A 15,165-nucleotide genomic window follows, 5' to 3' on the forward strand; every position below is an offset into this window, starting at 1 on the left:
TTCTCTGATGCACAAATTGGTTCAATCCTTGCAGGTTGACGAATTTGCATACATCGCTAGGTATGAAGTGCGGTTTTATGGTGTACAGTTCCGTATTTCAGCAATAAAAATTGGATTACCCTATCAAAAGTTTAACTCTTTAAAACTTTCCAACGAGTATTAATCCAGTATTAATGCACAGCGAACAGATTCCCTAATAACATTTAACCCCTATCACAATCACTCCTAGATAGTATCTACAAGCAAGGCATTAATTGATTAATAGCTTATCTGTTCATTCGAAAATATCCCCCAAAATCCCCGCTACTACCAACGCTTATCCGATAAAACCCTCATCAGCCTGCTACGGCCTTTGAGTTAAAGCTTCAACTTCCACAGCGCTCGGAACGATCCTAAGTTAGCAGTACGTACTGGCGCGTAAACGATACGAACCCGGTACGTTTGTTTAGCGCCTCCATCTACCGGAACCTTGGTACCCAATATATTCGCTCGGGCTGGCCGTTTCCGTTCATTAACTTTGACTCACTGCTAATCGCAAACGGGCGATAAGTTGGTGTGCTCTATCCATCCAATACGGAGGGGGGGGGGATGGGGAGATCATCGCCCTCTCAAAGATTTTTCGATTTTCCGTTATCCCTGACCCTTTTGCAGTCCCGCCAAACAATCAACAGGGGTCGTGTTTCGTTCCGTCCTTTTGTTTTCGCAGGCGGTGTCGTGTCAGAACTCTTCATTGTAATAACGAAATTATTTCGGTTAGTTTTGATTGGGTTTCTTCAGCCAAAAATTCGATTAAAGCATTTCACTTGGTCGTGAAAGGGTTCATCACTGCCGCTAGAGGCGAAACAACTCTCGCCCCTCCCCATGGCACAGACTCTTGGTACTGTGGTTCATGGAAGAAAACACAATTCCTCAGCGAGTCCCTGCTCGTTACTGGTAAAAGCTGATGGCGAATTCGTTTCTTGTGCTGTTATTAAGCTTATCGGCGTGTCCCTATCGATGACATCAAGCAGAAGGATATAATTGTTTCGCTCGGGCCTGAATAGATCTCTGTTGTATTGCTCCGAAAAGATGATTGTTGTTTTTTCATCGGATGCTGTAAGATTATTTATTTTCCTTGGGTTTCGCTTTTCATCTACAGGCTTGACCGAAACAGACAGCGAGACTTTCGCTCGAAAGCAGAGATTGAAGTGGTGATTAATGGATTATAGTGAGACTTTAATTTTGTTTTGTTAGGAAATATGCGGCTGATGAAACTGGTACTAGATTTCCGAGCTCAACTGGATACTAGAAAGAGGACTGATGTACTGGTGAAAATATAATCTGGATTGGGGGTGTAAAAATCGGAATTCGGAAAAATTGGCTTTGCAGGATTTATGCTAACCAGAGGAAGGAGTCTTATATAAACCAGAAATAGCTAACTGGTTGGTGATGATTCAAAATATTCAAAATATTAAATATTAAAGCCGTTGTCCATCGGAGAAATTACCGAAAGAAGACATTGAGATTTTCTCGAGTAATGGTCTGGTTACAGAGATTGTTCCACAATTTCAATTGTAATATTTCTGGATCTGTACTTAAACAAAATAAAAACGTCATGCCAGAATTACAATTGCACTGACGTCGTAACTTTTTGGTGCTCATTCATAAATACATCAATACAAACGAAATCACTCAGTCACTCACCCCTCAAATCTTTTTGAAGATTGCAGGTATGTATTTAAGGCAAGAGTTAAGACGTAACAATCTGCTTCTTTACTTTTCCTTCGCGTTTACTATGTTGGGTTTCCGAACAGTGTTGCCAGGTTTATCATTGAAAACGTTCAATGATGATTAAATTTAGATATTGATATAGGATACCGAATAAACTAATTGTTATTATTGGAATTATTGGCCAATTTAAGAAAGCACAGAGCAAAATAAGTTCTCTATCAGCTGATTTGCGTAGCGAGTAATGGTTTGTTCGAAGACCTTACAGGTGGGCACATTTTTTTTCTATGTCTGAGTGAGGTTGTCATTTTATTTCGATTAAACCAATAAAACAGGAGGTTATGAAGAAGAAAACATAATCAAATTAATGTCAATTGTCAAAAAATGTAAAATCGAGAAAAACCAAAGCAGAACCTAAAAAAATTGATAAAACAGAAAACTTGAAAAACAGATTGCAAGGATTACAGAAGTCGAGCATTATTGAACAAATGATGAAAATAATGAAAAATCGGTAGGAAAGCAGGAAATATTTGAGAAATACTACTAAAAAGAATACAAACATTAATATATTTTTATACATAAAACTGAAAAGCTCGATAAATCGACATTAACAAAATTTATTCAACATTAAAAACAAGACATATTAAAAGCAATTGAAAAAGTAAATAAAACGTTAAGAATGCATAAAATTATATAAAAAAAACAAAAATAAGAGAAATTTAAAAAAAAATGGACGAACCGGAAAAATTTGAAAAAAACTGGAAAATTGATGAAAAATGGAATGATGAAAAAACCTATTTTAATCCACCTAGCGGTGCAATTGTGCCTTTCTCAATCATGAACACGTGAATGTTTGCGTTGTTTATATTCATTAAAAGCTTTCAAATGAATATATCACATTTTATTATTATACATGACATGACAAATATACAAGAAAAAATCACTATTCGAGTTCTAAAATTTTGTAAAAGAAAAAACAGCTACATTAATATTAAATTGAAAAAAGGTGCAAAATCGGCAGTCCCAAAAAGTTGATTTTCATAAAAAAAAATTTTTCGAGATAACATAAAATCTCGACGTTTCATGCATTTTAAAGATGTTTGGCATCAAAAACGAATTTGATTTCTGAAATTTCATGGGGTCCCCCCTTTGAAAAAAAATTTAGTTCCGGCTTATATGGGAATTTCATATGTGACCGGATGGATTAGTCTATATTTCCGGACGCATCCAAGCGATCCGTACGAAATTTTATAGACATCTGTGGGGATACTATAGCTATCATTTGGGACAGTGTTTGTGAAAATCGGCCCAACCATTTCCGGGAAACTGATGTGAGTACGTCAATTTTGAAAGGCCGCTTTTCCCGGGCACTTCCGGAACCGTCTATGGTGGTCAATGTAGTCAACGAAAGTTTGGTTGGCCGTCGATGACCTAGAACAGCAAATTTAAGTTGTTTGAGAGACATTTTAGCGAAATTTTTACCTTTTTTGCTTTCATCGGAGTATCGGTTTGAATCGCAATTTGCTATGTGATCGCACGCCACAACCTGTAACTCCGGAACCGGAAGTCAGATCGGGATGAAATTAAATAACCATTTACGAAGGCGCAACACCTTTCATTTGAGACTAAGTTTGGTTGAATCGGTCTAGCCATCTCCGGGAAACCGATGTGACTGTTATTCTGAATTTGGATACTTCCGCCGGGGCTTCCAGAACCGATGATGGTGGCCAATGGGGCCAAAAAGACTTTGAATGGATGTTAGTGACCTAATACTACAAATCGAAGCAGTTGTGGTCATATTTTGGAAAATTTTTCACCTTTATACATTCATTGCAGAATTTAATAAAATCGACATTTTCTGCGTGATCGTGCTCACCACCCTGTAATTCCGGAACCGGAAGTCGGATCCATCAGAAATTCAATAGCAGCCTATGGGAACGTTGTATCTTTCATTTGAGACTAAGTTTGTCAAAATCGGTTCAGCCATCTCTGAGAAAAATGAGTGACATTTTTGGTCACATACACACACAGACGCACATACACACACATACATACATACATACATACATACATACATACATACATACATACATACATACATACATACATACATACATACATACATACATACATACATACATACATACATACATACATACATACATACATACATACATACATACATACATACATACATACATACATACATACACACAGATATTTTGCGATCTCGGCGAACTGAGTCAAATGTTATATGAGACTCGGCCCTCCGGGCCTCGGTTAGAAAGTCGGTTTTTGGAGCAATTGCAGGTTATGCAATTCTATATGAGAAAGGCAAAAGAATAGTATTTAATTACCTTAATCAGCATGAGTTCAATGTTATCTTCATGTAATTATATTTTGAAATGTTGGTGGAATGGGTTTGAAAGTGGAGGGAATGGGGGGTTAGTAGAGTGAGAGTGGAGGATGCGTCAGAAATCCTTCATCTTATTTCGGTATACGGGGTGGATGAAGGAAATGCGGGCGTGAGGGTGGTCCAAGGGGAGGGGAGTGATGAAGGAGGGAGGTGTAAGGGCAAGGCGGGAGTAGGAGGGGCGGTGACGTAATACTCAACTGCATATTTTGCCTTCCATTTGAGACTTGGTTTGAGAAAATCGGTTCAGTCATCACCGAAGAACCGATGTGACTTTAATTGTGGAATATGCCCGGAATTCCGGACTTCCGGAATCGTCGATAGTGGACAATATATTCAAAGAATGTTTGATTGGCAATCAGTGATCTAGATCTGCGATTAGAAGTAATTTGGTGACCATTTCAATAGTTTTTAGCCTCTGAGGTATTACGATTGTACCGATTTATATGGGAAATTCCAGTGTATCCTTACTAACACCCCTGTAACTCCGGAAGCAAGAGTCAGAACAGAATGAAATTCAGCAGCAGTCAATGGCATTACTGTATCTTTCATTTGAAATCAAGTTTGTAAAAATCGGTAGAGAATTCGCTGGGGAATGGGTGTGATATTAGCTTAGGAACTTGGCGGGTTCCCCGGGGGCGTCATGAACCGTCATTGGTGGCCAATGTGGTCAAAGCTGCTTTGATTGATCATTAGTGATCCAGACCCGCAAACTAGAGTAATGTTACATCAATTTTAATATGTTTTACATCATTTGAACATCATGGTGGTACCAGTTTATATGGGAATTTGCTGTGTGACCGCACTCTTCAACACATAACTCCGGAACCGGAAGTCGGATCAACTAAAAATTCAATAGCAGCTTATGGGAGCGTTATACCTTTCAGATGAAACTAAGTTTGCGGAAATCGGTTCAGTCATCTCTGAGAAAATTGTGTGAGTTTAAATGACACACACACATACACACACATACACACACATACATACACACACAGACATTTGCCGATCTCGACGAACTGAATCGAATGGTGTATGACACTCGGCCCTCCGGGCCTCGGTTAAAAAGTCGATTTTTACAGTGATTGCATAGCCTTTCTTTATATGAGAAAGGCAAAACGAAAAAATAAAGAAATTTTGGATATTGGAAGTATTGAACAAAAACGGAGCAAACGGACAAAATGGAAAACAAAAAATAGTAGCAAAAGGCCAACATGGAATCACACAAAATTTAGAAATTAACAAGAAGAAAAATAATTTAAAATATTTTAAAGAATAGAAGAATAGAAAAAAATTAAGAAATGAAATGTGAAGTGAATTTTAACAACGAACTAAATTAAAATAAAGATAAAGTGCGCATAGTGTCAAAAAAGATTGATCAAATGATTTTTAGAAAAATCAAACAAAAATTTAAAAAATTCAAAGTAAACGTAAGAAAAATGGTCAACAGAAAAACTACGTTCAAGATAGGTTAAATGGAAACAATGAAGAAATGACAATAACGAAATAAAGCTTAAGGAACAAGCTTAAAAATGAAAACAAAAATAAAACTACGAAAAACGGAAAGCTAAAAACTAGAAAATGAGAAAGGTAAATAATTAAACAGTAAGACTAATCGAAATGAATTTAAATAAGTAAAATTGCTTGTAGAAATGCAAAAATATGAAAAAAAGGAAATAAAAAAGGGCTATGATAAGAATAAATGTAGTAAATAGACAAATATTAAAAATGAGATGGAATGACAAAAGAAACAAATAAAAACCTGATTTAATCCACCTAGCGGTGCAATTGTGCCTTTCTCATTTCTCTAAACTATGGCACGGAGGCTTTTTATGTTCAACATAATCGTGGAAATATCCATTACATTCTTAGTACACTTTGCACTTATACACAATGGCATGCCAGCCACGAACTTGATGAGCTACGTGTCGACGGTGAAACACTTGAAACAAAAAAATATCATGCTCCATTAGCCTAATCAGCATTAGATCAATGTTATCTGCTTGCTAACTCATTTTGTCATGCGGGGGTGGGTATGTGAAGAGGGCGAAAGTCCCATGAACGAACGACTCCCCAGCTTAAATTGGTATGCTTTTTGATATAGTGGTGGTTTAAAGATGATGGGGTTGAAAGGGAGGGGTATGAGGGCTGGATGGGGTGGTGGTCTGAGGGGTGATTTAAGGAGATTTTTAAAGGAGGGGCGCGAACAGTAGAGGGGGGGTGTAACCCCTCTCCGTAAACCATCAACTACCATCAATCCAAAATTTGACCGGGATTAGGTTGACGTTTTTCAGAGTGATTGCATAACCTTTCTATATGAGAAAGGCAAAAATGTGCCAAAATCCAAAAAAGTAAATCGTAGTCAAATTTTTTTTTCGAGTTTGCATCAAATCACGACGTTTCATGCACCTTGAACACATTTAGCATCAAAAATAAAAATTCTATTTTTAATTTTTCCTATAGTTTATATGAGAAATTTCTGTGTGGCCGCACTCTGAAACCCGTAATTCCGGAACCAGAATTCCGATCGATCCAAAATTCAATAGCAGCCGATGGGAAGGTTGCACCTTTCATTTGAGACTAAGTTTGGGCAAATCGGTCCAGCCATCTCTGAGAAAAATGAGTGACATTATTTGACACATACGCACATACATACACACACATACACACACATACACACATACATACATACACACACACATACAGACTTTTTCCGATCTCGACGAACTGAGTCGAATGGGATATGACATTTGGCCCTCCGGTCCGGGATTAGGTTGACGTTTTTCAGAGTGATTGCATAACCTTTCTATATGAGAAAGGCAAAAAGCAGGTTATTAAAATACGAAACAATAAGAAAAATAAAATAAAGAAAGTTGAAATTCCTCGAAAAATTGCGAATGCAATTAAATAGCAGAGAAAAAACTATAAATTAAAGTAAGTCGTTATGATAGATATAAAGAAAAGCAAAAATAAAGAACGCGAAAAGATGGATAAAATAAAAGCATGGAAATAGATAAAAAAGGCAGCATCTTAAAGTTGTAGAAATACAAATAAAATCCACAACTTGAAAAATAGATCAATGAAATTTTAACAAAATAAAAAAATCCATGTAGAAATAAAAAAATTGAAAAAATTACTAACCATGGGTCAAATTTCAAATAAGGGTTGTGGTTGGATTTTACGCTATGCTGTTTTCGAAAACATTCATAATCCTATAAAAACATGAATTATTTCGTTATTTGTGTTGGTCTGTTGGTTTATTTTACAGGAAAATTAATTGATTTCTAGTAAATAGTTCAAAAATAAAAAAAAAATCGTTACGTTCAGGAAGCGATGTTCAAAATCTCATGCTCCTCCAAAACGAAAAGATTTCGTAAGCGGATTTAACTTGCTACATTAGTTTGCTAATCTTGCTAACTAGTTGATTTAGTTTGGTAGCTGAGTTAATTCTGATTCAATCAAACAAAATTTAGTAATTAAGTTGAATGCTTCTTAGAATCTTTGGCAGCTGCAGAATTGTGAACTGAGAGATCTTCTCTTCATGCACCATGACATATCAAATTTAAAACAAAACTATTAACACTATATTCGTCATGAAATGGGCTTTTTATGTACGAAATTTGCTGTTATAACGAAAATGCTGATAAAAGGCCGTATTTGAAAGATTGTGAAATGTATTTTTTCATCCCTTGCCGCTTTGCAAGGGAGAATTGGTAGTTGCTACGCTTTTTACAAGGATGAGGTTAGAATTTTGTGACAAAATGCTACGAAGAGCAAGGGAGGGGTCGAAAATCGCTGAAAACGTCACGTCATTTGTGCACGATTCCTTTTCGGTATCATCTCGTATCTGAATATGATTTTTCATGGATTTTGTAACAATGAACCATGTATTTTAAACCTTAAATGCATGAATTTCATTTTTCCTTGGTACTCGTTTTTCAGGTTAGATACGATATATACCTCTCGTTGAGGCTTCATATCACAAAATTCGGTATGTTGCCAATTGGCAACAGTATGCATTTAAGGGTTAAAGTTTGAATTTTTGGATTTATTTCGATTTCTTTTAGTATATCAAGAGTTTCTGATGAATCATTTGATCAATTGAGCTCTTAAATTGAGGTAGGGTACTTTGACCAGAAGAATTTTACTGAGCACTCGACAGAATTTTGGAGCGCTTTTTATTGTATAACAGCTTAAAAATAAATAAATATGCTCTGTTTTATTTCTTATGGAGCTCGTAGCACTAGGAGAAAAAATATCTTATTTTCTTCATAGTCACCGTAGAGTGTAATGTTTTAGTAAAGTACTCAACTTTTCTGTTCCTTTCAAATTTATTTTGTATTTTTTCGCATTTGTGAACAGTTTTGTTGATTTAGTTGGGTGTAGTACTTCGCTTCCTCGTATATTCACAAAGAATCTAAAAGCACCAGCCACTCTCGCTGTGAAGGAAAGCCCAAGCGAGCTTTGCTCTGCCACAGAACACAAACACGGGGCGAGAAATCACACTTCTGATTCTTTCGAGAATCTTTATGAGGAACATTGATCCATTGAAGCGAAGGTTCAATTGGATAAAGTAAACCCAAATGGCACTTTTAAAATAATATTGGCCAACACCAATAGGGGTCTTCCTTATTGATAAGGGCCTGCAAACCGGGGATGATGTTTATGAGGACTGGGTGCTGGACGATTCCTGATTACTACCGATAGTAATCCAGCACTTTCGAAGGTTGGAAATTCAATAAATCAAAAACATCGATTTCATATTGGCGAAATTTGAAGACAACCTCATAACTTCTAATCGAACCATTTAATTTTTTAACCCTTGCAAGTCTGACCATGTTTTTGTTTCGATTATAGATTCTTTTACCTTAAGGTCATTCGCATCTCATTCAGGTTAGGAATTTTCCTATAAAAATCTCTATTCCTGTGTGCCGGGTTGCGATTCGAACCCAGGCGAGCTGCGTACATGGCATTCGATGTACAAATTACACTATGCCCGCTCGAGTCTGATCTTCTGATTAGGTATAAACATAGTTGATCTGAAGACTTTTTTCACTAGGTCCAATCTACAAAAGAGAGCCTCTCTTTGTTTACTTTCATTTCCGCGAATTACTCAGTCACCTTTCTGATTTCCTTTCAACTGTTTGCGTAATAAGCTAGTAAAAACCTTGGTCTTTCGAAACATACTGATAAATGTTCGAAAAGTTTTGTGATTTTGCAGTAATAATCGAAAGAGGAAGCGAAAAAAATGGCTGTCATTTGCAAATTGGACCTAATGAAAAAAAAATCTTCATATCAAATATGTAGTAGTTTAGAATTTTCGCTATTCTAGTTATCTCATACACAAGATATTGAATTTTTAATTACATTCTCAAATAATTTTTTGTCGAAAAAGTTTGTTTGTTGTTTTGTGCGTGAACTGTCATATTGGTTGACAGTTCACAAAGTTTATGAAAGTCGAGTACCTTTTTAAGCAAATTGTGCCAAACACTGAAGGAAACAGGAAGAAAATCGATTTCCTTTAAGTCGGTATTGATTATTTTTCTAATGAATGTTTAAATTTTGCCTTTCAGATCCAATATACATCGTAAAATAGTGTGTGCTAGAAATAAGAGCTAATTCTTACTTAAAATAAATTTGATTTTTAAGCTTTGTTGAACTCTTAAAATTTTCTAAAATCAACTAATTATCAGCCCTACGCCAGGTTTACGTCATATACCTTTTCGGAGATTGCATATATTTAATAAAACTTTATTAATAACAAACAATTCCTACTACTAGGCTATATTTCTCCCTAAGTTTTGGTAGAAACCAAAGAATACGTCTGCTAGTCTACATATCAGATAGGCATATGACAGTTCGTTTCGTGTTGTCTTCATATACTTTCTATTTACCACTGTCACGTGAAGCTTATCGTTTGGATGGTGCTGTTATAATAAAAATATATAAACCAAATAATAATACCACTAACCTCGAAAATCGTCAGAAACCGTCGTGGGAACTCCTCCGTTGACTCCAATTTGACCATCAAGATTTTTTCCAGCATTTCTTGAGCCATGTTTCATAAATATTTGTACACATCGACCAGTGATATCGTTCTTCTAACTACTTGCTTCACTAAAGTAAACAATAACAGGATCTTACCCGTCATCAATAAAAGATAACATTCACAGCACCCAATCAAACACTTTTATGATTTTCCTCGCGCACTATTCAACATTTTTTTTTTCAAAACCTCACCTAATAACTAACTTTTTCGAAAAGGCCGACTGTATTCAGTTAAACTCAAAATGACACGTTTTTCTTGTAACCCGCGCATCAAAATAAATACATTTGCCACTAAAGTACACTAGCTGACACTTTATCATGGCCAAAAGACGGCTGGTCGTTTGACAGAAGATTCCAGTCCACCACGGCTCTGTATGGGTGTGTTTATTAGCCCGTGCAGCGCAGCCTCCAGTAACCTATAAAAAAACAGGTAAGAGATGGAAACTTATGTTAGCTTCTTCTACTCGTTCAGACAAGGCAGGTATGTTTCTACACTATTTTAGTCCTTGATGCAAAATATATGTTGCGATGAGGGACTTGTGTGACCGGTTGACAGTTGCAACCCCTCGACGGACGATAGAACACGATAACGGCAAATTGTGTTATTTAGCGTACATATGAAGCGTTGCGTAGACCTTTGCTAATAGGCCGAAGTCTAGTTTTCTATTTGGAAAGCATTCTTATTAGCATTCTGCAAGCAAAGTTTTCTTTCAACGATTGTAAATATGCCATAATTTTGCATGTCTTAGCGTAGTGACCAGATGTTTTCAGGACGAATGCGAGACGCGCCCAAGAAACCTCTTAAAATGCGTGTTCCCAAATATTTACTAAACTTGTGTAAGACTAAGAAACTTTTCGTAAGGATTCATGCCCCGGCTCATACTAGAGCTCGCACAGGGAATTATGACAATCAAAATTTATTGGCTCAATTTGCACGTTCATCGCTTTGTTCTGAACTTGGGCAGCAAGATTCAAAACTTTTATGAGTGTTTTGTTCAATATGAATGTACAATATGTGTATTTTTTAAATCCGACACTTATTTAGTGACAGGACTAAGCTAATGCCGGATGGACGCTAGTTGAAAAAACGGGGACACTATTTTTGTTCCTCGGCAAACAACCCAACAAGCCAATGCAATATGCAGATATAGCACAGTGCATATTGCATTGTCTTGCCAAGCCGAAGCATGTTTCGTTTTTACCGGTCTCATAACCTTTAACAAAAATTTCTTGTCTTGCGGTGCATCACTCTTAAGTATCTCGGTATTTAGGGCCTGCATCTATCCGACGTTAGCTTAGTCCTGTCACTAAGTTAGTGTCGGATTCTGATTAGACGAACTCGAAACGCATCTTTATAACTATTATAGTTGTAGGTTTTCAGCCCTTTTCGTGCAAACGTGGTTCAATTTTCACTCAAATGTTCTCCTTAGGGAGAGATAAAGCATAGGAGAAAATATACTTTTGCATATAAAATATTTAAAATAATCCATAAAGAATTGTAAAACGATCCATAAAAAAGTTGTCCATGTTCCACAAAATAAGACTGAAAATCCATAGAACAGTGTGAATGATCCCCGTCAAGGCGGATTTCAAGCAAGGTCAAGATTTTTTACGCGGCTGTCGAAAAAGGAAACATTGAAGATATGTTTTAGCAGAAAAAGTTGTCAAAATTTCCGAAAAAATAATTGATTGGCAGGTGATTTGCACATGTGGGCTGAAAAGCGAAATTTTCGTGACAAGATATTGAAGATGTGGAAGGAAGTTTGTAAAAACGCATATTGCTTGAAAAAAACAGAGTTGTTTCGCGCCAGAGCTAGCTTCATGCTATTAAGGGACAATGGCTCAAGAATGGTATTCCTCCAAAAACGTGGAACTCGTGTTCAAGGACAAAATCCTTCCAATCTCGCCAGAGTTCCACCTAATTGAAAAATATTGGATACAGATATTGGAGCAAATTAGAGCTCGATATTAAATAAAGTGTACACATCAGCAGTAAAAAAATCGGAGGGATGAGTGAATGATCGGTCAGGTTAAAACCAGAATAAATAAACATAGAAAAATCTGAGAGATGGTGTGAAACGTAAAGCTTGATAACTCGCAATAGGGACATAGGAATCCTTGACATAAGTTTTTTAGAATTTGGCAGTCACTGATCTTCAAAAACCAATGTAGTTTGCAGCGTGAACTTAATTATGTTTGTTACTATGTTTTAATTTCCGCAGAGTTATACTGTGTACATTTTTGTTGGCTATTTCCGCCAAGTTAAAAACTAAGAGAAAGATACGAATATTTAAAGACGCAGAGGTATTCTAAGGCGAATGAGTTATAAACTTAGAACAGAAAACTAGAGCAAGAAAGGCTCATATGACCATGATCGAAAGGAAATGTGAAGAGCATTTTACATTTTGCGGGTAGGAGTCGGGAGGAGTCTACCCCAGTGTATGGTGTATCCGGCATGTTTAGCCACCGACGTCAACATTCACTATATTTCATTGTAGACCTTACATGCTTTTAAAGGTGAATATATGCGTTTTGTGTCGACTATCCCTCTTCAATCGTACTAGAAATTGAATACCCATGCACAGTTCTACAGATAATCCGGCGCTTCTAAAATTCTTCCCCTTTCTTAAATGTAATCAACAAGTCTCCTGGCTAAACGCTCAAGTCTATATTCAACGTACCGAGATTCGTTCAAACCAGTAGTAAAGCAATACAATAAATATGGCTATTACCATTGACCAAACAGCAGATTGTTGATGCCCTCCAGCAACTTCCAATGCAATAAAACGTTACTACCGAGCAAAATTGTCCTCGCAAGCAATTAAATTTTATATCCCCGATGTGATCCCATTCAAGCTGCCACGATTTGCGACAAGATAAAAGTTTCGGATTCATCTTCATTAGTCTCCATCAGAAGCATTCCATCCGCATAGCATCGCATCCCAGTATACCGCATAGACGGCGAGAATTTGCAAATCGACTGTCGAGGAGCAAAACTTTTCAGCGTCCGTCTGCAGAATTTCCCATCAATTATTGCCCCCAAACCGCGGAAGTGAAATATCAACTAGCAGGAGGAAGAGGAGGGTCGGATATGAGTGTGGGCACATCTTTAAGAAGTGATACTAAATTATACTCATTTTTAGACTCAAACATACTAAACTAACGCATTATTTATCTTCACTTAAGCTTTTTACAACAGTGATGCCTTCAACATACCGAGTTGGGGCTAACATCAGAGTTCTTCTAAGCCATAAAATACACACCAAACCTTGGGCATGTGCCGAAGGCGCAGAGAAGGGAACATTCAAAAATTATGTCACGCATTTATGGTAGGGGAAGAGGGCCATGTATAGTTGGGAAAGTTGAAGACATATGAGAGAGATGTTAAACTAAAACATGACAAAAGATTGTGACTGAAGAAAAAATACATACTAACCAGGGGACAATTTCTGACATCGAAAGGGAGGTGATGTAGTTGTAGGTAATTTATGAATGATCCCTAATATGAAGAGCAAAAAAACGAAAGTCCATCAGCGGGAAACGTTCCAACAACGTATCTATAAAAATTGGAAAATCGTAAAATTTAATTCCACTCATTTAATTAAAGGCGACAGCTTCGATTGGCATACAGATATTTGCCAGCTCTATTAGCTAGCCAGCCCTTGATTCATTCATTCATAGCAGTTCGCTCGGTTTTCCGCGAATAGTCTGAGGCAGAGAAACTTTTTTCTCGCTTCGATTAGTTCTGTTTCTAATATGAATTTCACTGCGCTTCCAACAAATATCTGTTCGAATTCGAATATTAGTAACAGCATGTCGAGAGAAAGAAGCAGCAGTAAGGATAGAAAAAACCCAACATGAACCGAGGGAGGATTTTACGACTTGACAACCGCGTGTTCCTTTTTCGCCTAATCTGAAATGAAAACTGGTTTGGATTCAACTGCTGATGGCGAGTTCCAACGTTCGCTAGAGGACTAAACGAACAAAGTCCCTTTCAGAAAGGGAGTCGTTACACTTCTGTATGGGTGAATTGAATTCACTACTACAAAATAAGGGATGATCACCCAATATTTTGCAATTAGAAGTGACATTGTTTGAACATGGATTTTACAGTACTTTGCGCAATTTGGAGGGGTCTATTGGTATAATGTTGAAGTAGCAACCAAGCTGCACATTGTGCAAACTAATTTGCATACTGCAATTGAAGTTTGGCAGCTGATCTCTTTAGTATCACATTGCAGTTGAATATCCTGAACTGCACGTGGTGATGGCAACGCCAAGGACGCACAAACCAGTTGGGAGAAATGAGTTATAAAGGCTTGGGAGGAAGCCGTCAGCATTTGGTACAGGGTAACAACTGGCAGGATGCTACACTCGGTGGCACGGAGGGCGGGCCTAGAAGAAGAATCTGAATGCAGAGGAGAGGAGTGATATAAAGCGACAAAATTAAGCACGAGCCACATTGTTGTTGTACAGCAACGGCTGTAGGGTTAGGGCAGGGCAACTTAACAATCGAATAGATCTCCGTAGCTGCGTGGCAACAAGGACCATTCACTAGTAGAAACTGTGGTAGGGTGGTGCTTAAATAGTCATATACCTTTTTGAACGTGAATATTCATTTACTGCAGGGCAGTTACATATCAAATGATATGAGGTTCCGTAATTGGATTCACAAAGATCACACGAATAACACTCAACACGTTCAATAGTAGCCATGTGATAATTGAGTTAGCAATATCCAATCAGTGCCCTGACTAGAATACTGCAATTGTGCTTGGAAAAATGCAGCATTTGACATTGTCGGACTCACATCCAGTAGAAATTTTTTTGCTTGAACGCAAGTTTGCAAGCTACGCCAAAGGTTGGCATGTTGAGATGCAGCTCAAGAGCGAATTTTGTGCTTTATCCAACTTATCGATAGTGGTTGAACTAGTTCTGGACCAACGAAATCAATCGCAGCGCCTGCTGTAACCGATTCCTCCGCCCATTCATTTCCAGTA

The 15,165-nt window shown here is 37.3% G+C and overlaps 1 protein-coding gene across 2 annotated transcripts in view; it reads right to left on the reverse strand.

Annotated features, from left to right (window-relative positions):
* The window catches only part of LOC131682206 (protein disks lost), a 763,875-nt gene that overhangs the window by 489,033 nt on the left and 259,677 nt on the right, over positions 1-15,165 (reverse strand). For both annotated transcript variants that reach the window (XM_058963527.1, XM_058963526.1), the window contains exon 2: positions 10,089-10,581. In XM_058963527.1, coding sequence (XP_058819510.1) covers positions 10,089-10,175 — 87 coding nt within the window. In that variant the 5' untranslated portion in view covers positions 10,176-10,581. The remainder of the gene's footprint in view (positions 1-10,088; positions 10,582-15,165) is intronic.

This window comes from Topomyia yanbarensis, chromosome 2 (assembly GCF_030247195.1).
Source record: "Topomyia yanbarensis strain Yona2022 chromosome 2, ASM3024719v1, whole genome shotgun sequence".
Classification (NCBI taxonomy): domain Eukaryota; kingdom Metazoa; phylum Arthropoda; class Insecta; order Diptera; family Culicidae; genus Topomyia; species Topomyia yanbarensis.